This window comes from Anabrus simplex, chromosome 1 (genome assembly GCF_040414725.1).
Source record: "Anabrus simplex isolate iqAnaSimp1 chromosome 1, ASM4041472v1, whole genome shotgun sequence".
Classification (NCBI taxonomy): domain Eukaryota; kingdom Metazoa; phylum Arthropoda; class Insecta; order Orthoptera; family Tettigoniidae; genus Anabrus; species Anabrus simplex.
In genome coordinates this window covers 960,008,054-960,034,299 of record NC_090265.1, presented here as the reverse complement: position 1 = coordinate 960,034,299, position 26,246 = coordinate 960,008,054, and the positions used below count along the sequence as shown (strand labels likewise).

Here is a 26,246-nt window from a genome sequence, read left to right as displayed (position 1 = left end):
CCAATTGTAGTGTCAGCCTTTGTGCTTGGGGCTCGGCGAGGTGCGAGTTATAGATGAGACGTCACCCCGGCCGAAAAAAATATGGTATCCATGTTGTATCCAGAGCTATATATATTCAGAGGAAGGCCAGGTATTTATAGTGTGGAGTAGAGGGGAAATAATGAGAAATATGTCTGGAAGATTCCAGAGATTAGTGGAGCATGCGCGACAAACCAGGCGATGTCACATGACGTCAGCCGGCAAAAAGGAAGTTAGTTTATCATAGATCATAAAGGTGGATAGAGCAGAGTTCATGCAAGTATGATGTGTGCAAATTCACATAAGTATGTAAGTTCCAGTTGGAGAGAAAATGCGGTTTATATCATGATGAGGGTAAGTCCATATTAATAGTAGAAAAAGGTTATGTGCGTGGCGAAGTTCATAACTGTAGTTGCTGGTGAAGTGAGGAGTCCGTTACACTTGGTACCAAAATATAGCGGACACAAGTAATGGACACCGTCAGAAAACTCACAGAATAAAACCATAAGATTAAAATGAAAAGGTACAGGTAACTGACCTCAAGAAGGCCAGTGTGTCAGTTTTAAAAGGACGCAGATCTAAATACCGAGTACGGATAAATTATCAAAGGTTTAAATCACCTTTTATACTCAATAAACATATGTTTAAATTAAAAATGAAGGAAATTGAAACAACAAAATTAAAAGGTCGTGGTCTCTGAAGATATCAAAATGATATAATAGTAACTTACTAGGTTCGTTCCAACACACGAGTTTCCGGCGGTCACCGGCGGATGCATGCACCGCCCTGTGCGCATGCGCCGGTTTGGGATTGGTCAACGGCTGGTCCCGAACTTGATCATGTTGGAACACTTCCTGGACAGCAATCTGACTAGTAAACAAAGAGTTTGGCATGCATTTTGTCTTGTCTTACCATAACCTTACGTTTCCTTGCGCTGTCCTCTCCTGTTCATTCGTGGAAAGAAAGAAAGGATAAATAAATAAAAGAAGATGGAAGGTATGTGCTTTATTTTAGTCATAAAGTACTGATGAAATTCAATATATATATATACATGGCACATTTAAAAGTTAATAAATTAATAAAATAAGAAACACACGAGATTGCTCCAAGCCTTAGGCCTGTATTACGCTGTTAAAGAACTATGGTTTAAATAACTTGGATCAAAGAAATTTGATAAGTAGGATGAGTGGTGTCTTTAAAAGTAGGGAAGATCACAATATGAAGATAAAGTTGGAATTCAAGAGGACAAATTGTGGCATTTATTTATTTATTTATTTATTTATTTATTTATTTATTTATTTATTTATTTATTTATTTATTTATTTATTTATTTATTTATTTATTTATTTATTTATTTATTTATTTATTTATTTATTTATTTATTTATTTATTTATTTATTTATTTATTTATTTATTTATTTATTTATTTATTTATTTATTTATTTATTTATTTATTTATTTATTTATTTATTTATTTATTTATTTATTTATTTATTTATTTATTTATTTATTTATTTATTTATTTATTTATTTATTTATTTATTTATTTATTTATTTATTTATTTATTTATTTATTTATTTATTTATTTATTTATTTATTTATTTATTTATTTATTTATTTATTTATTTATTTATTTATTTATTTATTTATTTATTTATTTAATTTATTTAATTTATTTATTTATTTATTTATTTATTCACAAATGTGCATTAAAAATACATTAATCTTTTGCATATTCTAGTAGGCCTAAAGATTTTGTTCTCTTGTTGCACTTGCTGAAATGGTAGCAATCGCAATGTTTATCACACAACATACACACAATGTAGAGACGGTTCATGAAAGCCTGATCGCCGGCATAGACGATGTTGAAACCCTATTCAAAGCACTTCTCATGTCATTATTTGGACTGGTCCAGCTGCGGTCAGTCATAGCATCAGTTGAGTAAAAGTCCAGGCTGATTTATGATTGTTTTCTCTTTCTCTCGTGGAGAACTTCGATTATAGGAAGGGGAGTTAGGGATTGGAATAACTTACCAAGGGAGATGTTCAATAAATTTCCAAAGTCTTTTCCGTCATTTTTTAGAAAAGGCTGGGAAAACATCGGATAGGGAATCTGCCACCTGGGTGACTGCGCTAAATGTAGATCAGTAGTGATTGATGAAACAAACATAAATATGTTTATAAATATTTGCGATGAAGGAAATACAGTGATTGAGCAAATGGTATTATTCACATCAGTAAGAGTTAGAAGAGAAGTGGCATTTTGGATTCTGCAACGACAGCAGATCATCTGCACTTAAATATGCAACAAGATTACGGTTGAGGATGTATGGGAGACCATAGGATAGTTTGTAGCAGGGGTAACTAGACTGGGGGTAGGTAGTATTTTTAATATTTTGGAAGATGAATGGCGACTTGTACTCCACGGTAGAATACCACACACGGTATCCCCTACCACTTCTAAGTAAAACCGATTTTTAAATAATTTTCTTAATAGCAAAACACCTTACTATATTAGATTATTTTCCTTTCTCGTAGAGCTAGGGGGTGGGGGCGTCTCCACCTTGCCCCCGGGCATGGGCACCCATGTGAGGATGTAAGGAGAAAATAAATGTTTTCAGCTCCCAACACTTGGCAGAAAATACTGTGTAAGGAAACTACTCATATTGTTACATTTCCATTATGAAAGTTGATCATTTTATCATCGTAAGACACTACTCTCACAAGTCAGTCAGTCATAGAGTTCTGGGTTCAATTCTTGGCCAGGTCTGGCTCATTCCACAGACACGGAAACTGGGTGTTTGTGTTTGTCTCAACACACTGTGCTTCATTGACAGAAATCACTGCCAACCAACCAAGAAACATGTAATATTAAATACATCCCTCCACAACATATGCAACACAGTTTGCTCGCATGACCCAACTAGGATGTGGGGAAAGCAGTGAAACAAGAGAGGGGTTTGATAACAAACAAACTACACATAATTCAACCAGAATATTCAGCTGAATATTCAAATGGGAATGTACATTGTATTAAAATTGTTTTTGAATGCATCAAGTAAAACTAATATACTGAACAAAAGAAATAAAAACTATAGTATTATTATTATTATTATTATTATTATTATTATTATTATTATTATTATTATTATTATCATCATCATCATCATTAAGAGCAAGAAGTGAGGTGGCAGAAAGATGAAGATGAAGCGTGAACTGACCGTCTACTTATTTTGGATTCCGCAACAACAGCAAATAATCTGCACTTAAATAAGAGAAAGGAAACTGTGGAATGTGGATATTTCCAAGATACAGTATTTAACGCAGTGTATAATATTATCTTTGATTACAACATGGCATTAAACATTGGTGAAATTATGTGATCAAATTAGTAAGAAAGTTCTTTCACAGTGTAATACCGACCTTAACAGTAGATTAATTGGAAGTAAATACAGAAATTAACAGCACAATTGTATGATTTATTAAAACTAATTACATTTCCTTAAGCCTACCAGTAAATAGCTTTTAAAATATACCAATATTTACTAGAATTACAAAATTAAGAGAATGTTAACTTACTGTTCAATCCACTTTCAGACCTAAGGTTGCTAATCGACTTGTTCAGAAAGCACCGGAAATATGTGGGTTCTATTAAATTGAGAACCATGAGGGCAATGTGGAAGACACTTGCAGAGGAATTGTCCATCATAACAAACAGGAAGATCACAGAACTCAACTGTGAAAACAGGTGGAGGGTTTTAGACCGGAATTATAAGAAATACGTGGACAACAAGAACGCAACAGGGAGTGGAAGAAAAGTATTTGAGTACACTGAAGAGATGGATGAACTTTTTGGCAGCAAAAGAACGTCTATCCTGAACTGGTCCTCAGTTCGGATACCATAGTTGAAGTACCCTTTACAGGGAATACTGTGATGGGAAGCAGTGGAGTAACTCCGCCTAGTGAACAAAAGATCGTTCGGAAGACTGGGGTTAAAAGGGCAAGTATTTGGTAGCAGATGCGGCAAGACAGGGTGGACATCCAGAAGAAGAGATTAGAGCAGGAAGAGAGGAAATTGGCACTGCTCCAAAGAAGGGTGGAGCAAGAAGATAAGAGAATACTACTCAAAGAAAGAAAGGTTTTGCTGTTGGAGAAACAGGCATTCCCAGATAAAGGGAACTGAAAGGTATAGTAATAATTAGTATTAATATTTGATATCTGAACCGATCTCTTTTTAGTTTCGACTCACTTAATTTCTAACTGTTAGGTTCTTAAGTCTGCCAAAACTAATTTTCAGTACATAAATTTATAAACTACTTCAAAAAGGAAACGTATGGTAAGAGATTTTTCCCTGAAAATGTAATTTAATTTAATTAAGTTGTAATTTTGTGTCCACTTTTCCATGTCATTTTCCCCAATGTCTTGTCTCGCACCGTAGTGTCTGAGCTGTGGATCAGTTCAGGATGGACATTCTTTTTGCTGTCAAGAAGTTCATCCATCTCTTCAGAATACTTAAATACTTTTCTTCCACTCCCTGTTGCATTCTTATTGTCCATGTATTTCTTGTAATTCTGGTCTAAAACCCTCCACCTATTTTCACAGTTGTGTTCTGCGATTTTCCTGTTCGTTAAGATGGACAATTCCTCTGCAGTTAATTAAGTTATTCCTTTCTCAGGTATAATTCTGTTAGCATATGTTTTCTTTTTTTTAGGTTATAAATTAATTTAATCAAAGTTTGTTTTGGCAGATTGAAAAACCTAACAGTTATGAACCATCAGTGTTAAATCATAAAACTTAAACAAGTAAATAACCAGAAATTATTATGAAGTCCTTAACTTTTTCCAACAGCAAAACTACATTCTTACTGAATATTAGCTACATGGTCTCTTATCTCTCTAGCATCTCTGTCATCTTCAGGTTCATCATTTTCAATATCTAATCCTTCTTGTAGAGGTAAGACATTTTCAGGGACGTTGTCATTTAAGAGAACCTCATCTTTAATGGCTATATTGTGCAAAACACAGGCTGCCCTTATCAAATTAACAATGTAAAACGTATCTCTTAGTTTCACATGATACATTTGTCGAAATTTCTGTTTTAATATGCCGAAAAAGTGTTCTACGACATACCAAATTTTGTTGCTGAGGGGTGAGGTTGCCTCGGTCCTTGAAAGGGGTCAATAAATTTTGTCAGAGCGGGTATCCGCTATCTCCTAGTAAATAATATTGTCCACATTTTTCAGGCAAGTCTTTTCCCTATTGGAGAATTCCTAAAAACTCTACTGTCATGGACAGAACCTGGATATCATACAAATATATCCCTGATTTTCCTGTTGTGATCAACTGCAGTTTGCATCTGAAAAATAAAAATAAAGCATTCAGTATTAGGCTATATCATAATCACGGCTGTCCTCCTCTAGTCATGAGAATGTATGTCCCTGTACAAATTAATTTCATATTTAACTGTATATTTCACTAATTTCTATAAACAATGATTTTTCTGGTAGGAGCAGGTTGTTTGTAAACTTAGGCCTACTGTTTGAATGCAATGAAAGTTCACTTAATTGAATGGAAACAAATGACACACACACATACACACAATATATACTGTTATGCCCTTCAGTATGCAAGCCTCAATGAAATTAATGAATGCCTCCACAACCTTCTATTTGTAACTAGTTATGTGGCCTCGCTTAGTTCCGTTCCTGTCATCTTTCAGTAGAAACAGACTCTAACCATTTCCGTCTTGGCCTCGCTCTTCTCTAACCTCCTCCATTCACCTCACAATCCCACCACCGAGGATGGTTTATATATACAGCTTCATCAACCGAGTTTAATCCTTCACCTCCACATTCCGAGTACCCTCCTGTCATTGTTCCCTCCTGTTTGTACCAGCGATCATTGTCGCTACTTTCATGCCCATTACTGTAACTTATGAATAAGATATCCTGAGTCCAACCAACTTTCACTTCCATACAGCAAAGATGATGTGAAGATAGACCAGTATGAATACATGGTAAATATACTTTCATCCCGAAGCTGACCTCTCCGAGAATGTTGTTGATTGCAACTGCAAGCTCACTGCATCAGCTTTGCTGCACCTTCTTTCAATCGGAATATACTACCATCCTGGGGGAATACACATGTACCTGATCTACCTGATCCAGCTGTGTACTCCAGATCTGGTATTTAATTCTCTTAGGTTTCTTCTCAACTGACATCACTTCAGTCTCTAAAAAGGTAATTTTCAGATCATAGTCACTGCATCTATCTTCAAGTCCTAAGATATTACATTGCAGGCTTTGAGCACAGTCTGTCTTTAGAACCAAGTCGTTGGCATAGGCCAAACTGCTTGCTTCATTCCCACCAAACCCAATCCCTCCTGACACTTTGTATCCAATGGTACATGTTCCATGCAAGGTAGGAACAACGAACGTAAAATATTACAGCCTTGTCTAACTCCTATAACGACCATGAATCACGAATTCATTCTACCATCATTTTTATTTACAAAACTGCCTCCCAATGGAGGTAGCCTCAAAGGACGCAGTATACCCGTATGACAGTAATAATTAACATTGAAATTATAATTACAGTATTAAAATATGTTAACATGATATACATTTCAAACAACACCTAGGTGTGTGCATTAAGGTTAAGCCCAATTGTCAACATAAATGCCTTTGATTGGTTTGAATAATCTACCCTTAATCCCAAAAACCTGCAGTACAGCCAGCACCTTTGCCCTTGGAACTACCTTGCATGGTATACTGATCAATGAAATCCTTCGATAGTTGTTCCATTGCTTACAGATAAGTGCAGTTACTGCTTTTGTCCAATCTGAAAGTACCTTACTAGCATTCCATGCTAATCTTAACATTCTGTGAAGCATTTCATCCCTGCCTTCCCCACTATATTTCACTATTTCAGGTCTAAAAAATGTTGTTTATTCTTGCTGATTTATGACAATTTACCATTCTGTCCACTTCCTCAAGCATAATTGAATGGATGCATGCTAAATCAGGCTAGCCATAATTTTCCGAATTTGGAGGAAGTACCTCACCGATTGAAAAAAAATACTTTTCGGAGGATAAAATTATTTTTGTTTGGCAATGTTAAAATAAAGCTTCTTTCAGGTGGAAACAAAAAATATGTTAATTTTATCCTCCAAACATTTATTTTTTTCCATGAGTGAGGAACTTTCCCCAATTTAAGAAAATGATGGTTAACCCGTTTCTGTATGCATCCATTCAATTTCACCTACATCACTGTCCTCCTCCTAATGAGCTCAGGAGGTAGAGGGGATCAAACACCACTATCGGTAGCCCTGAAGCTGGTTTTCCATGGTTTCCCTTAAGTAAGCTTACGGCTGCTTCCTTCCCACTCCCAGCCCTTTCCTATCCCATTGTCGCCGTAAGACCTATCTTTAACGTTAAAAATTAAATAATTGAAAAAGAGGTTCAACCTATTCAATACATAAAAGAAAGAAATGTAGTGATTACATTCTTATTTAATAGTAACTATAAATGGGACCGGTTTCGACCCTAGTCCAGGTCATCGTCAGCCGTAAAAACATGTAAAACAATGCATATGAACAAGAAAAAGAAAAAGATTAAGTGAACTCTGGATCGGTATAAGATGAAACATAAATTAACGATGGGGGTAGAAATTGTGAGTCACTTAAAAGAAAACAGTACGTAATATTAAGAATGGTAGTATGGCACACGCAATGATAGGCGAAGTCTCACAATGTTTATGAATATTGGAGAACGGTCAAATGGGTCAGTTTCCACACTCTGTCAGGCACAAAGTCACAACACTATTAAATAATATATGAAGATCATAAAAAACTTGAAGTCGCAGACGAATAGATTTGTAGAAGCAAACCGCCAGCTCCCGGTGATCAGCGTGGCACATTCAAGGTCATGCGCTGCGGTCTCGAACGCCAAAGTAGAATGGAGAATATCCTGAAGGTCCAGTATTTGTCTCGGTTGCTGGAAGTTAAGTACGTATATATAGAAATATACAACACAAAACAGTATAATTGAATGAGTACTTGTGCTCCTGCTAAGTTCTTGGAAAACAGTTGACTTGAAAAAACAATTGTAAAGAGAAAAAGATATAGTAAAAAGCGCAATATCGGAAAACAAATGAAAACTTATATGCACAGTGCGCTATTTTTAAATTGAAAAAATTTTAGGTCATGATTGAAGTAGTCGAAGTTGGTGCAAGACAAGAGTTAAAATTTGAAAGAGGAGAACCGAAATGAAGGTACTCTGAACATGTCAACGCCATTAAATACAACAGATTCTCTGCCATAGGACAGCACATATAAGACTCCAAGCATAGTTTCACCAGTATTGACAATGACATGAATATACTTAAAATCATTACTGAAAATTGCTTTATCCACCTTGACCAGTACTTCAACCCTAATTTCAATTTAAACGACATTTCTGAAAAACCCAATATCCTTTTTGACTTCCTAATTCTTCTTCTCAAAAATTCAAAATTCCAAAACCCCAATTCTATTTTCCATGCCTTACAAAGTTCCCACCCACATTTTCTACCTCCAATAACCCACCCTCCTAACCCACCCTAAACTACCCCTCCTTCATTTCCCTATCTTATCCTTCCTCAATACCATCTAACTTCAATTTCTTTTATTCTTTCTCTTATTTCACTATCACTCTTCCTCTGTTAATTTATTCTACCTTCTCTATTTAAAAAAAATATATATTGACCTTCATTTCGGTTCTCCTCTTTCAAATTTTAACTCTTGTCTTGCACCAACTTCGACTACTTCAATCATGACTTAAAATTTTTTCAATTTAAAAATAGCGCACTGTGCATATAAGTTTTCATTTGTTTTCCGATATTGCGCTTTTTACTATATCTTTTTCTCTTTACAATTGTTTTTTCAAGTCAACTGTTTTCCAAGAACTTAGCAGGAGCACAAGTACTCATTCAATTATACTGTTTTGTGTTGTATATTTCTATATATACGTACTTAACTTCCAGCAACCGAGACAAATACTGGACTTTCAGGATATTCTCCATTCTACTTTGGCGTTCGAGACGGCAGCGCATGACCTTGAATGTGCCGCGCTGATCACCGGGAGCTGGCGGTTTGCTTCTACAAATCTATTCGTCTGCGGCTTCAGGTTTTTTATGATCTTCATATATTATTTGATAGTGTTGTGACTTTGTGCCTGACAGAGTGTGGAAACTGACCCATTTGAACGTTCTCCAATATTCATAAACATTGTGAGACTTCGCCTATCATTGCGTGTGCCATACTACCATTCTTAATATTACGTACTGTTTTCTTTTAAGTGACTCACAATTTCTACCCCCATCGTTAATTTATGTTTCATCTTATACCGATCCAGAGTTCACTTAATCTTTTCTTTTTCTTTTTCATACGCATTATTTTTACATGTTTTTACGGCTGACGATGACCTGGACTAGGGTCGAAACCGGTCCCATTTATAGTTACTATTAAATAAGAATGTAATCACTACGTTTCTTTCTTTTATGTATTGAATAGGTTGAACCTCTTTTTTCAATTATTTAATTTTTAACGTTAATACTTTCAATACGGAACAATGAAATTTTTATCTTTAAAGACCTATCTTTGTCGGTGCAACATAAAGGAAAATTGTAAAAAAAGGAAAAATGAACACTTTATAATCTCCTATCTCTCCACTCATCCAAATACCATTAACTCCTATGCATCTTCTTTGCTGACTCAGCTAGTTCTACTTTCTTTCTTTCTTTTTTCAATAAGCCCCCATTAATATTGATAGATCCCATTGAATTCTATTTCCTTCACCAAGTTGTTTCCAAGGAGTCCCTCACCTGTTGGATGGAAGTAGGACTCCATTACTCCTGTAAATTTGAGGCTTGCTTGGTATTTTCTGTGAAGCAGAATGTTACCCTACTTAAGCATATTATCAGTGAGGATCTCTCCTCCAATGCGATAGGGACCACCAGTCCTGGCTGCCTGAGCAAAGGACGGTCGTGGCTCTCAAACTGACCGAGATACCCACTCATAGCAAGTTGTATCCCGACTCTCAGGAGCACTTACTAGGCCACTAAGCCATTGGCCACGGTTCATCAATTAGGACGTGACTAGAGTAACCCTCACCATAAACCATTTAATCAGTGGAAATAAAATAAAACATAATTTCAGTGTACTGAAGTACTAGTAAGGAGAACAATTTCACATTAATAGAAAAAGAGAAGCTCCATTTGCACAAACAATATTTTTGAAAACATAAACCTCACTCCACAAGTCAGCTGGTAAAGAAGGTTGCAGTGTCCTGTACCTGGTATGTAAGATTAACTACAAAACTGTGATGCAGATGTGTGTTAAGTAGTGAACATTAAACCTAGAAATTTTCTGTCATTTTAAGTGCCTATTTTTTTATTATTTTACTGTGTATTTCCTAAATTTTAAGTGTTTGTTACTTTCAGATTTTCATAAGAAAATTGAATTAAATGCTTTAACTTCCAGGCTTTATTTATAAGTGTTAGGTAAGTTTAGACTCCCAAGTGTAAATTATACTGAAATAAAAGAAGTCAATTAAGTTGTGTATAATGAGAGCAGTCTTTCACCATAGTATGATTGCAGAAATTGGAGCCATTATCCTCCTGTGTGAAATGAAAACATAATACAGTACTAAATAATACTACCTACTTTCTTCAGTCAATTCTGATAACCATCCACATGACAAGACATGCTGGTGACATGGCTTTTTTTTTTAATATAGCAATATGGCAAAAAAAAAATTAAATTCTCTGGAATACAGGCTTTCAATAGACTTCCTGTAGACATACAATCCGCACTAATTTTGCTATTATGTAAACAAGAAACAACACAAGTTGTGGGAACTTTGCAATGCAATACATTCCAGCTATAAGAGAATGTAACCCTGTTGTTAAATTCATGTTTCTTAGTATGCCTGTGTACAGTGTACTGTATTTGTAAATAAATATCTCTCTAGCTTATCCACTAAGTTTAAATCTGTTACCTATCTCCTCCCCTAATGAGGCTATATTAACATTATTCTTTTTCCTTTCTAACATCGGTTTATTGTGTACTTGTCTATGTACATCATTAAGTAGAATATTTTCTATCATACACCATATTAACTAAGTAAATTATCCCAATTTTCTGGCAATTGTTTTGTATTACAAATGTTTATGCGGTATTACTTTTGTAGACATGCTTACACCACACTAATGTATTTGTGTATTCAACATTGTATTTAAATTTCATCCAACTGTTCAGTACCTGCTGAATAATTGAGATACATTTGTAAAATCCCACCCAAAAATTCTGTGTTAGCCTTTCAGTGGTATATACAGTAAGGGCGATTAAACATACTTCTGACTGCCCTGTTTAGTTTATTAAAAAAGTTTTGATTTGGTACCATAATACCGAATACACCTGTAGGTGTATAACTTATAATAATATATTTTTAATATTGTAATTTTAATGTGAAGTATTTATACTGTCATGTGTGGGTGTACTGAATTCTTCAGGGCTACCTCCATTGGGAGGCAGGTTTGTAAATACAAAATAATTTACTAAATGCAGTGAGAAAATAAAAGTAGTTATAACCAACAATTTGAAAATTCCCATCATGTAGCCTACTAAATATTTTTAAATGTCCAAGAAATCCAAGGAAATACCTGTATCAAGAAGAATCTTTTCCTATTTATGTAGGAATCTGGGTCATTTTCAGGTCTATCTATTTTAATGTGGCATCCATCAATGGCACCTATGACATTGGGAAAGCCGTTGTGTCAAAAGTGCTCCTCACTTAATGCCTTTTCCTCTTCTGTGGGCCAGGTAATTATCTGAGGGGACAAAATACTCAGAATTATCGGGTGCAGTGAACTTATCATTACATCAAACCTGTCCGCAACATCACGGAAAATGGAGGTTTGGTGCCCAATGTACCAGAGAAAGATCAGAATCTGAAATTCAAAACATAAGAATATACCAAATCGTTCTCATTTTTAATAACTAAGTGGAGTAAATTATCAGTTTTTCACAAAAATATTCTTACAGGACTGCATTACAATAAATTACACCCTTCCCAGTGAGTACATTTTATTATAATGAGCTAACCTGATGAAGTGCTGAAATTTTTCCGAACTGTCCATGGTGTCTTTTATGTTGATCACTCCTTTCGAACTGCTCCGAAATTCCTTCGACTACCCGGCGACTGATTCAGAAATGATCAAAAAATTCATCGTCGTACTGGGGTACTGTTTCTTCTGAAGGGTAGGTTTCAGTTAGTAGGTTTCTGTTTTAATCTGCCAGGATTACAAGTTCTCAAGTCTTAACTATATTTTTTGTGGCCGTGACCCTGTGTCATTTCTACCACGGAAAAAAAAAAAAAATAATAATAATAATAATTACCGAGTTTGGGCAGTAAAATCAGATATTGAAACCACGGGAATGTAACTGGCAACAATAAAACTTACCTAAATTTTCATTTCTCTTTCTTGGCGTTATTAACAGCATATCCAATTCATTGCCACTGGACAAAGGTTCAAGATAATCCTCGTCACTCATTCACTAGAGGTTATGGCAGACGTGCAGACAAATGACGTGTGACAGAACAAGGAACAGAACAGGAGTAGAAGAGCACGTGGTCTTTCCAGTGAGTTTCCTCTCTCGCGCATGTATTCCATTGCGCATGTCCGTACTACTGCTGCATGCCACAGGCCGCGGACGAGTTCTGGCGATCAGTAACTGCTCTTTGAGGTGTGTTGGAACACCGAATTTGAGTACGTGCACGAGTCCAGGATTGGTTTGGTGTGTGTTGGAACGCTTTCTCTCAACTGCGCATACGTCGGACGGTCAGGGACTCGTGTTGGAACGAACGTACTATAGTAGAAGGAAGATCAACAAGTAGGTATTAAAACTAATTTGAACAAGGTCGGCTGACAAAAAAAGAAAATGGTGGAAACATTAAAACTATTACAATAGAACTAGCTTAGATATTTTTGGATACATCATTAACTTCCTTGTTTTCCAAACAAAATTCGCAGATCAAAAGGTGTCAAATTAGGTTTTTTTTTTTTTTTTGTTAAATTTTGATGGTATCAAGAACGTCCCACCGAGCTTCCACAAGCATCATTTCATCATCATCCACCAAAATTGTACGTCAGGTACATTAATACACTAAAAACATGAAAAACATTAACATGAACCAGAGAAGGAAAATACTCAAACATATCCTAGCAGAAAAGGAATCAACATAGAATGCTCCACAAATATCAAAGTCTTTCATAGAAAAATCAGTCACCCCAGCTTGTTCACTAAAACACAGTCATCACCACCATCACTATGGCAACTCCCAAACAAAACAATTGAACCACGAACCCCAGAACAAACCCAATAATGAGAATACTTACACATATTCAAACAATAGAGAATCTAGCAGATCTCATTACACCAAAAGAATCACACGGTTAATTAAAATAAGATGAAAAGGGGAACAGAAAACTTACATAATAAAATGGGATCTGATTATTTTTTTAAAAAAAGAACTTCTTGCGGAAACCCCAGTGGTAGTCAAACTGGCTCCTAACATATTTTTTTTTTTTTGGCAAGTTAGATTTTACATAATAACTCATACATGATGACTATGACAATAATAATAATAATAATAATAATAATAATAATAATAATAATAATAATAATGTGATTAATTAAACCCCATAGACAGGGAAAAGGTTTCACAAAAGGTATAACAACAATAAGCATAACACATAATTTGTTGTTGTTGTTGTTGCTGTTGCTATTTTGCTTTACGTCGCACACATATTAGTAAGAAGTACTCAAATCTTAAAAGGATACAAGACGCCCATCCAAATTTGAGTTAGAGAAACGAAAATTTACGGTCATAAAAGACCAAAAGGCGCATAGCACATGTTTTTTTTAACACGAAGTAAGTAGGTGATCACATGAAGCTGATCCAATCAACGGAGGCATTTTTGCAGTTCATGACGAAGGTCCAAAGTTTAATACAGAGGATTACTTACATTTGCCATTAATGCTTTCACAGCTCGTACTTATAGACATGATATTGTATAGGCTTTTGGGCTTGTGCCGTGTGTAGGAAATAAGGTAAAATTCGTAACATTTCGCAGAAAACTGTGTTCCGCATCCTCAGAAGAATTATCAACTGTCCACGAGAAAGGCTTCTTAAACAATGACACTTTTGAATTTGGAATGTTATAATAGAAGTAGAAGTGGAAATGGTATGTTCGTTCACGACCAGATGGACCCCAGGACGTGGCACAACGCTAGCGTTCGAAGCGGAAGCTGACCGAACCATCACAATCAGACTAAGCTGTTCACATAATGTGTTTGCGTAACAAATGGCAGATGTAAGACATAGACATAAGCCTGGAATTAAACGTCTGGCGATGAGGAACGTACGAATTTGGAAAAACACCGAGACGAAATAACAATAGTGAAGGAGCAGGGAAGGGAACTACCTACATAAATTCTTAATGGCTGTCAACCAGGTATTACTTAATTGATAGCCGGTGTCCCTGTTGAAATTGTTAGGATTTCTATGTACTTCCACTGCTTCCCGTATAATCCTGGACCTGTGGTGTCTAGTGTGGGTAAGAGCTCGAGCATCTTCGAACATAACATCATGACCCGATGATAGAGTGTGCTCAGCAATTGCTGATTTGTCAGGTTGGTTGAGACCAATATTACGTTCATATTCTTTGATTCGGGTACCAATGGACTGGCATGTTTGACCGATGTATACTTTACCGCACGTACATGGAATTTCGTATACTCCAGGATGTACAAGTGGGGACAATTTGTCCTTGGTTTTACTCAGACTGTGAGCAATTTTAGTGGCGGTGCCAAACACGGTTTTTATATTATGTTTGCGGAGGACCTTGGCAATTCGATCTGTGGTGTTGTGAATGTAAGGCAACGAGACAGTTCCCTTCACTTCTTCCTTCTGTGAGATTTGCTTGGTCATTTCTCTGGGATGTAGGGCTCTATGAATCTGCAAATCGCTGTAACCATTACCCTTGAACGCGACTTTGAGCATGTCCATCTCCATCTGGATATGTGATGGCTCACAAATTTGTCTCGCCCTCTTGGCGAGTGTCGTGAGAATGCCTTGTTTTTATGCTGGATGGTAGTGAGAATCTGCATGAAGATAGCAATTTGTGTGGGTAGGCTTACAATAGATGGTATGTCCTAAGGAGCCATCCGGTTTCTTTCTTACTAGAACATCCAAAAAAGGAAGGTATCCGTCCGACTCCATCTCAATAGTGAATTTTATTGACGGATGTTGCTGATTTAGGTGGTCTAGAAATAGATGAAGTTTCTCAGGACCTTCTGTCCAGATCACAAATACATCATCAACATACCTCCACCATATCATAGGCTTGACGGGCGCCGAAGCAATAGCCTCCTCCTCAAAATGCTCCATAAAGAAATAAGTCACTACAGGCGAAAGTGCACTTCCCTTAGCCACTCTGTCCATCTGTTCGTAAAAATTTGGGAGATCTCGAGGCAAGAAGTAATGTGATTATAGAAAGTGACAAGGAACTTTCAGTGAGAAAGCTTGCCGAAAAATTCAACTGTGGGAAAACTCAAATAAGCACTATTGTGAAGAATAGAACTGAAATTTTAAAGGAGTGGGAGGAAAATAGGAATCGAGGCGTGAAAAGAAAGCGGGAGTCAGATTTTTCAGAAGTGAACGCTGCGGTATATGAGTGTTTCAAGTGTGCCCGAGTGAAGAAACTGTGTGTGAGCAGACCAGTGTTACAAGAAAAAGCTCGAGAAATCGCAAATAATCTGAAAGTTGAGAATTTTGTAGCTACCAATGGTTGGTTAGATTGTTTTAGAAAATGTCATAACGTTAGTTTGAAAACAGTCTGTGGAGAAGATGGTGATGTGTCTGCGACTGAAGTAGCGGATTGGAAAGATAAGTTACCAGAAATTTTGAATAGTTACAAACTGAAAGACACTTTGAATGTTGATGAAACTGGTCAGTTCTTTAGGGCGATCCTGAAGAAGTCACTAACTTTGCCGAATGAAAGTTGCAAGGGTGGGAAAATGTAAAAAGAAAGAATCACCATCATGTTTTGTTGTAACGCACTCGCTGAAAAGGAAATTCCTTTAATAATCAGTAAATCCTTGAGACCCAGGTGCTTTAAAAACATGGACTTAAATTGTCTTGGTGTCGAATGGCATGCAAATAAAAAGGCATGGATGACGTCTGCAATATTCAAGAATTGGCTCCTAGCTTTGGATTCCAAGACGAAGGCTAGAAACCGTAACGTGATCTTATTGCTAGATAATGCTACGTGTAATCCAGAAATACGGCTTTCAAATCTAAAACTCTTGTTCCTTCCACCCAATACCACTTCTCATCTTCAGCCATTGGATCAAGGAATCATTCAAGCATTCAAATTAGACTATCGTAAGAGGGTTTTACGGTTGTTAGTGGCACACATGGATGAAGCAGACTCAGCTTTTGATTTGATGAAGATAAATGCTGGTGATGCAGTTTCATGGACAGAGGCAGCCTGGAATGCAGTCAGCGAAACCACAATCAGGAAATGCTTTGCAAAATGCGGCATCGCTAATTCTACAGTTGAAGAACAAGCCGTGGTAGAGGTTCAAAATTAATATGATGAACTTCAGACTTTAGCAACGACAGCTGGATTGACATACGATATTGAAGCCGAAGAAGAGAATATTCCTTGCTGTGACGATCTCGAGAGCGACTGGCAGTCCTGACTCCAGGACGCACTTTACGGTAAGCTTTCTGTGTTACTGTATCAAGTTATACAGAAATTGTGTGTTGCACGTATCGTAAGGTCCACAAGCACCTCAACTCCTCATTCATTTTCTTCTTGGAATAGACAGCTTTTAATTCTTTTAAGTTAAATTTTCAGCTTTAATTTAATTCACTGCACTTCGTAAATATTTCTAGCTATCCATAGCAGCCTTCATTAGTCTTACGAAAGGACCATTTTGAATAAAACATTGTTTTACAGAGCCCGAATCAGGAACGAAAAGTGATGATGACGGTGAGGCGGAAGAAGTTCTGTCAATGAAGTGGGGACTAAATATGCTTAAACAGATAAAGAATTTGTGTGTCACGTTGAACCTTAGAGTACGGCGAGAACGCTATGGAACCATTTAACACACTTTATTCCGTTTTCGAGAATATCGCAGTTAAGAAAACATGCTAAATTTACACAGACGAAGCTTCACGATTACTTCACAAAGCTGTAATGTTTGTAAATGATGTAAAATCACTTATAATAACTCTATGAAATACTAACACAGAAATGACTTAGAATTTTAAAAATAAAGATACGTATGCTTATATTTAAGGTGGATGTTCTTTGCCGTTAAAATGTTCAATTATTTTTACAAACTTGTTTTAGCGGACACCTCTCATAACGGACATTTTTCCTTGGAACCGACGGTGTCCGTAGAAGGGAGGTTTGACTGTAATTGAAGAAGAATAATGGGAAATAAGTTCCCAGGTGACACGAATTTCTAAGGCGGAATCCCATATCAAAAATGTTAATGGAGGTGTGGATTTTTTTTTAAAAAATGCTATTTGTTCAGGGCGTTGACCTAGAAAGATCTTTTGCCCCTACTTGCACTGCGTGTATTTGGAAATTGTGGAAGTGTAAAGTGCTGAATGTGAGGAAAGGAACGTCAAGGACGATACAAACACAGAGTCCCCAGGCCAGGGATATTAATCATTTACAATTAAAAACCCCTTGACCAGACTGGGTATCGAACCCAGGAGACAGGCAGACACGTTGCCCCCCTACGCCGCGGAGCCGGACATGGAGGGGTGTTAGAATAAACTCAGCTATACTGTGTATATATTAATGTTTTTATAAACATAAATATAACTTCTGTGCCAAAATTGATAAAAATTACTACCTGTACATTCAGAAATAGGAGAATTATAACCAGTTATAGGAAAATTTCCATGCATCCACAAACTTATTCAAAATTATATTGGTAATAGTCTGTCAGAGCAGTTATTTCATTTCTGTTAACATCCAAAAGAGAAATTGTTCAAATTGGTTACGCATGGAGGAACTTGGTTGTGGATTTGTTTGAACTGGCATGGAATGACCCGATGCGTTCTGCTGTTTTGAATGTACCAAATGCCTTGACATTTTTATATGAAGCATTTGTTTGTCAGTCACAGATATTACAGATAATATGATTCGAGGATTACGCTAATCAAGAAACATATTCTAAAAATTTGAAAATGGTGCACATTTGTATTGCATAGATATATTGGTCATATTTATTTTACAGAGGACAGATATAAGACTAACTTATGACCTTTCATTTGGTATTATTATATAATACTTTCTGTGTATCTGATGAGATTCCTGGTTGTTTTTTTTTTTTGTTCTAGACCCCGTGATATATATCACACCTGCTATGCTTTGAGTGGACTCTCTGTGGCTCAACACTCACTGGGAGGACACACCAACATTGTGGGCAGTGTGCAGAATGAACTGGTTAGTTTCTCCTCTTGCTAGTATATGATTGACGTATACATTTTTTTGAAAAATTTCTCTGTTAGGAAACTAAGGCTTAAGATTTTCAAAGTGAGTGGTACAAGCCTCCTCATGATAGGATTTTAGCAAGTGTACTATCCATTGCACCTAGAACACCAGCAAAATGACATATTTTGCAGGAGTTGTGGATATTCTGTTGGTGTTATTTATTTATTTATTTATTTATTTATTTATTTATTTATTTATGTATTTATTTATTTATTTATTTATTTATTTATTTATTTATTTGTTTATTTATTTATTTATTTGTTTATTTATTTGTTTTTTGTTTTGTTTTTTCATTAGGGCCATCTATGGACCACGGTGCTTGTGTTTTAGCTGTTTCTTAATGTCATCGTCGTTGTTTGCCACAATTGGTGTTCTTAGCGGTTGGTTTGGCAGCTGTTTTCTTGTTGGTACCTCAAGCTTTCCTGATGGCCTAGTAGTCCTTCATTTTCTGGCTAAATTCAATCTTACGTTCCTCAGACCATTTCCTGGTCTCGTCGTTTGGTCTGTGGGTAACTTCTGTGAGAGATGTTACAAAGGATTTAGTTTTAAGAGTTGTATGATAGTTACTCCGATCAGCTATGTCGTTTTGATTTATATGGAGTTCCGAAAGGTCCTTCTCCACTTGCTTCATCCACACGAATCCAGTAGCTTTGCTCTTGTTAGCAGCCTTGAAGATCCTATGGGATAACCTATTTGAGTCCATTCTGGATAGGTGTCCATAAAAAGCCAGTCGCCTTCTTCTGATGGCATCTATGAGATTTTCTTGGTGTTTATATAGCTCACGATTTGGTTGATACCATCGGCTTCCATCTGGTAAAATTCTTGGTCCCACTATCCGTCTCAGGAACTTTCTTTCTTGTACCTCGAGGGCTCTTAGTGGGGTCTTCTTAGTTAAATATAGACACTCTGCTGCATAGAGGACTGAAGGTCTGATTACTGCATTGTAGTGTCTTAGTTTGACATTCATCGACAGATTTTTGAAGCATATAGCTTTCTACAGGCATGGAAAGCCTTATCTAGTTTGAGTCTCCTGTGTTCAAGAGCCATTGTTTTGGTGAGGTCCTCTGAGAACCATTCCCCAAGGTACTTTACACTTTTGACTCTCTTGATGTAGATATTATCACTGACTCTCATCTTTCCAGGGACATCTTTGATGTTAGTAACAAACTCGGTCTTTCCTATGTTGATCAAAAGACCCGTTTTAGCCGCTATTGAGTGCAGTATTTGGAGCTGAGTAGTAGCCTCCTGTATGTCATTTGCCAATAAAGTCAGATCGTCTGCAAAGGCTAGGCATGGTATCCTTAGGTTGTCAGCTTTAATCCCCATCCGTAATCCAGTGTTCTCTGGAAGGAATCTCATCCACTCTCTAATTATCTTTTCCAGAACGCAATTAAATAATATGCATGAGATGCCATCTCCTTGTCTCACCCCTGTTTTAATGGCGAAACTCTTCGAGAGTTGTCCTCTAAACTTTTCTCTGGCTGTGGTATTGTGCAAGGTGGCTTGCACCAGCCTATTGATCTTGTCGTTAAGTCCTAGTTCTCTTAATGTCTTATAAAGAGTAATTCTGTCTACTGAGTCGTATGCTTTCTGGAAGTCAACAAATATAGCTACCCATTGTCGGGCTCTTGACTTGCTGTATTGAAGGATGGTCTTCAGATTTTGTATCTGCTCGGTACAGGACCTCGATGCTCTGAACCCTGCTTGATATTCTCCTAACTCTTTATCCAACTGTCTTGTTACGTGGCGTTCCAGAATCTTGGAAAATATCTTATAGGTAACAGCAAGGAGTGATATTCCTCTGTAGTTACTGGGATCTGTTTTGCTTCCCTTCTTGTGGATTGGATGGATAATGGCTGACGTCCAATCATTTGTTTGTTTGTTTGTTTATTTATTTATTTATTTATTTATTTATTTATTTATGTATTTATTTATTTATTTATTTATTTATTTATTTATTTATTTATTTATTTATTTATTTATTTATTTATTTATTTCAGTCTATAACAGAGCATTGCTCCAATTACAGTAGACTAATTGAAGAAATACACCAAGTGTTAATTACAAAGAGACAAAATAAGAACATAAATATGGCAGAAAAAAGTATCCAAACACCAAGAAGGGGTTGTGCTAGAGTAACGAACATTGGTAGGCGTGTTTATACTTCTGAAAGGTGACGTTGATTCAAATTTCCCGCAAATTGCATTAGTGTGGTGGCACTATTAGCTTCCCCATGATGTTGCACATCAGGTTTGCTTTAAATATGGGCTGTACAGTGCGAGAGCATTCGTTACCTGTGAGATTGGACTGACTGACTGTGATTGAGTCAAGAATGCTTTTACGATGACAAAGAGGCCAGTATCAACAGCTCACTGCGGTTGAACGAGGCCATATAGGCTTCGTGCGTATAGCACTGTGCTGCTGTGGGTGGATACTACGAGAACTACTTAGAGTCATCTTCATCAACAGCTCGCGATAAGAAGCTAGAATGTGTGTGACGTTTACATGCATTTATTCAATTATTTTCCAGTACTGTCTTCAGATGATAATTTTTTAATGTCACAACGTTCCGAGAGAATGATGTGCTTGTTCTTGGCTGCATTAATAGATACAGTAATACAGAGCTTTCATTCACGACCTCACGAAATGGATTTGAAAATACAGTGGATCTTAGCAGTAAATCGCAGGAAGTGATTCCGGATTTGTACATTTACAGTATTTAATACACAGTTACTCTTACCACAATGCAAAGGTTAACAATTACAAAAAAATTATTGAAGAAGTTGGATGTGAACACCAACATCTACAAGACCATACAGAAGACGGTGGTCATTGCCACGACTGGAACTGTACGGAAATTTATGGGTTCAAATTCTACGTAGAACTGTAGTTTACATTAAGGTTTATTCTGCTTTGATTTCCTAAACTCTGTACAATTGCTTGAATATCATTACCACGAAAGTGTGCAAAATAAATAATAATAATAATAATAATAACATAGCGTACTACAGATCACAATGTGAAATTTTAGAGTATTCTGTCACAACCTCATGAAATGGATTTAAAAGGGCAGTGGACAAATATACTGTAATTATAGAAATTGGCCTCCATTACACAGTATCAATCGCTCACAGAAATACCGCATTTTACATACGTAAAGTTCTGTTCTTGCCCCGAGGTGATGCAACTCTTTTCAAGCAACCCCTAATGAACATGAGCTGCATGTACCCTCATGTCAATCTTAAATTTCTGTCTGTATCGGGAATCAAGCCCGGGCCCCCGACAAAGGAAACTTGTAGCGCTAACCGTTATATTACAGAGGTGCTCGCGATCATATTATAAATACAGACACAATAATTTATTGGCAACATTAAGATATTCTGATATTTTCAACTGGTCCAACATCAAACCTGTGCCTTTTTTCGGAAAAAGTTACTCTATAAGCTCTTCTCCTTGTTGTATTTCTCTTTCCGCGCTTTTTAGATCCGAGAGCCAGACAATTCACAGGGTTGATTGGTACACGAGGTGACATGTTCTGAGTAAACTGTATAAATAACAGAAGAAATATGCTTGCATTTCATGGAAACATTTTTATTATTTTACCAAGGCCCGCCTCTCAACTTTAACCTACGCTAACATGATATCGTATTAGAGATAGGCCGAATATATTTTTCTGAAGACAGCATTATTGAATGTGTACATGAAAATTAATCTCGTTATCACCACAAATAATACATAAATTACTATGTTGCATCTATCGTGAAATGGTACTCTCTCTAGTGAACCAACGTTTTTCTCTTATCAAATTTGCAGTTATTTGCTCTGTTGCTATTTCCTGCGAACAGTTTTTCTTGTAAATTTAATACATGACCACTTTCTTGAAGTTTGGAACAATTTAGCCGATTGTTGTTGCATAAAACACTCTGAAATCCCACTGTTATTATTTAGTCAGCCATAGCAACACGCTATGAAATGACAGAGATATGTGCGCGGTGATTGCATTAACTTACAATGTTCGCCACTCGCAGCATAGCGGTGCATTTTTCCCGGCAGCGCACGGAGCCTATAATAGGGCTACGTGATGGTGGATTTTCCTTCCGCGCTATTGCAGAATGCCGACAGGAATGTCTCCACTGTGTATGCATGCTGGCAGCAGTGGTCACAAGAAGATATGCTCGCAAGAAGGCAGGGCTCCGGACATCCTCGTGGCACCTAGAGGGAGGATCACCGTATTCAGCTTATGACTATGGCTCAGTGGACTGCGTCTGTAGCAGCAATTTGAGCGGCAGTTGGCACCACAGTAATGCAACGAACTGTTTGAAATCGGTTACTTGAAGGACAGCTCCGAGCCAGACGCCCTGCGGCATGCATTCCATTTACCCCAAACCACCACCTTATGCGACTTCAGTGATGTCAGGCGAGAGCTCATTCGAGGATGAAATGGAGGTCCATGTGCTTTCTGATCAAAGCCGGTTCTGCCTTGGCGCCAGTGATGGCCGTATGTTGGTTAGAAGGAGGCCAGGTGAGTGCCTGCATTCCACCTGTCTGTGGCTTCGACACACTGGACCTACACTGGGAGTTCTGGTCTGGGGAGCAATTTCCTATAACAGCAGGAGCACTCTCGTGGTTATCCCATACATCCTGACTGCAGATGTGTACGTCCGTCTGGTGATTCGACCTGTTGTGCTGCCAATCATGAACAGCATTCCCAGGGGTGTTTTCCAACAGGAAAATGCACGCCACCATGCTTCTGTTGTAACTCAACATGCTCTATAGCATGTCAACATGTTGCCTTGGCCTGCTTGATTCCCCGATCTGTCCCCAATCAACCACGTATGGGACTTCATTGGACGACAACTCCAGCGTCATCCACAACCGGCAGGAACCGTCCCTGTATTGACTGACCAAGTGAAACAGGCATGGAACTCCATCCCGCAATCTGACATTCGGCACCTGTACGACACAATGCATGCACGTTTGTAGGCCTACATTCAACAGTCATGTGATTACACCGGTTATTAATGGAGTAGTCTTGTACCTATACTACTTACTTACTCCTCGGCGCTACAGCCCTTGTAGGGCCTTGGCCTCTCTGACGATTACAGCCCAATCTTCACAATCTTCTACACACCACCTCCATCTTCTTATTCCCATCTTTCTTAAATCCTCCTCCACATCATCCAGCCATCTTTTCCGGGGTCTTCCTTTCCATCTTCTACCACCTGGATTTCCCTTATAGATCTTCTTGACAGCCCTATTATCTGGCATTCTCTCCACGTGTCCCAACCACCTTAATCTGTTACTTTTTATTTCTGTTACAATACTTGGATGTCCATAGAGTTCTTCCAATTCCTTGTTTTTCCTTATTCTCCACAATTCCCCTTCCTTCACTGGGCCAAAAATCTTTCTCAGTATTTTTCTCTCCCATCTGTTCAACAATTCTTCATCTACTTTGGTCATTGTCCATGTTTCAGAGCCATAAGTTACCACTGGTCGTAATACTGTTCGATAGACTGTCAACTTTAATCTTCTACCAAGGCTGCATGATCTAAACACTTTCAATAAAGCTAAGTAAGCCCTATTGCCCGCAGCAATCCTCGCTTTTATTTCCTCTTTCATGTCATTATCTTTTGTCACCAGCACTCCTAAATACTTAAACTTTTCACATCTCTCGTAGTTAATCCCATTTAATTTTATGCACTTGTCTTCCCTTACTACGGTCCTCCTAGATGCAAACAGGTAATGAGTTTTGGCATTATTCACTCTTAGGCCCATTTCACCTCCTTCCTTTTCTAATCTATCCAGTCCTTCCTCTAGGTCTTTCATTCTTCTAGACAGCATATCAACATCATGAGCACAAGCCAGATTCTGTGTTACACGGTTGAACAGCGTACCGCCTGGATTACTGACCTCCACCTTTCTCATCACACGCTCCAAAACCACATTGAAGAGCAGGGTAGATAACACATCCCCTTGCTGCAAACCTTGGTTTACTTCAAACTCTTTAGTAAGATTTCCTTCTATTTTAACCATGCACTTAGTACCTGTTAGGGTCATTTGTACCAGTCTTATCAATTTAGTTGGGAACTCCATGTCCATCATTGTTTGATACAGTTTCCTTCTTTTCACACTATCATAAGCCTGCTGAAAATCCACACAAACAGCTGATGCACATCCACATTATATTCATAGCATTTCTCCATTATTTGCCTGACAGTGAAGATGTGATCTGTTGTTGATCTGCCCTGTCGAAAGCCACTTTGGTAGTCTCCTAGTATCTGCTCAACCAGTGGAGTGAGTCTCATAGACAAAACCTTGGCTAAGACCTTATAAACCACACTAAGCAAAGATATACCTCTATAATTTTCACAATTTGCTTTATCTTTCTTCTTATGAATTGGGCAAATAATTGCTAAGCTCCAATGCCCTGGCATTTGTTCTGTTTCCCAAACTTCCACAATTAGTTGGTGAACAAGTTGCGTCAACTGTTCACCCCCATATTTAATCATCTCAGCTGAAATGTTATCACTTCCTGGAGCCTTATTATTCTTCAAGTACTTAATTGCTGTCCTCACTTCTTCTATAGATGGTACAGGCACTGGTTTTAAATCTAGGCTAGGATCCTGCCAAGGCTGCCCATCCTCTTCTTCCAATCTCACCTTCTCTGCAGCCACATTCAACAGTTCACTAAAGTATTCCACCCATCGGTCAAGAATCCGGTCTCTTCCCCCAATCATGTTTCCTTCTTTATCTCTACAGAATACAGCATGTGGTTGAAAACCTTTCTGTACGTCCTTTATTTTCCCATAGAACTTCCGTACTTCTTGCATATCATATTGTTCCTCCAAATCTGTAATCCATTTCCTCTCTGCCTCTCTCTTCTTTCTCCTACAAATTCTGTCTGCCTCTTTCCTCTTCTTCCTAAATTCTTCTACATATGTTCTTGTTTTCCTGCTAAACATTTTTTTCCTTGCTTCATTTCTTTCCTCAACTGCTCTTCTGCAATCATCATCAAACCATCCTTGCCTTTCAGTCTTTACCTCCACTCCTAGTACTTCATCCGCAGTTTCCTGCAATGCATCCCTCAATAAAATCCACTTTCCTTTGATGTTTTCCACTGCCCAGCTTTGTTGTTTAGCCTCCAATTTCTTCTCCATCCTGCATTCATATAGTTGTGCAGTTTCTTTATCTTTCAATTTTGAGACCATATATCTCCTTGGAGCTTTCCCTTTCTTAGCAGATCTGTAAGTTGCAATACGTTGCCTGTATTTTACCCGTACCAAGTAATGGTCCGAATCACAATCAGCTCCCCTACAACTGTCAACTTGTAGTATGTCAGATGCATGTCTCCTATCGATTACTACGTGGTCTATTTGATTAAAGGTGACACCATCTGGTGAACACCAAGTGGCTTTCCGTATATTCTTTCTCTGAAACCATGTACGCTTCACCACCATCGAGTTTCCCATGGCAAAATCAATTAGCCTCTGTCCATTATCATTTGACTCATCATGCAAACTTTCCTTCCCAACTGTCTCCCTATAGGCTTCTTCTTTACCCACTTTAGCGTTGAAATCTCCAAGTATGATTTTTACATCTTGTCTTGGG

The 26,246-nt window shown here is 37.5% G+C and overlaps 1 protein-coding gene across 3 annotated transcripts in view; it reads left to right on the top strand.

The window, feature by feature from the left end:
• Fntb (Farnesyl transferase beta subunit) overlaps nt 1–26,246 on the top strand; it is a 339,753-nt gene that overhangs the window by 275,487 nt on the left and 38,020 nt on the right. For 2 of the 3 annotated variants that reach the window (XM_067136751.2, XM_067136753.2), the window contains exon 9: nt 18,485–18,590. The exons of the other annotated variant lie outside the window; for it this stretch is intronic. In XM_067136751.2, the coding sequence (XP_066992852.1) occupies nt 18,485–18,590 (106 nt within the window). Of the gene's footprint in view, nt 1–18,484; nt 18,591–26,246 lie in introns of those variants that run through there. 3 annotated transcript variants of the gene reach the window in all.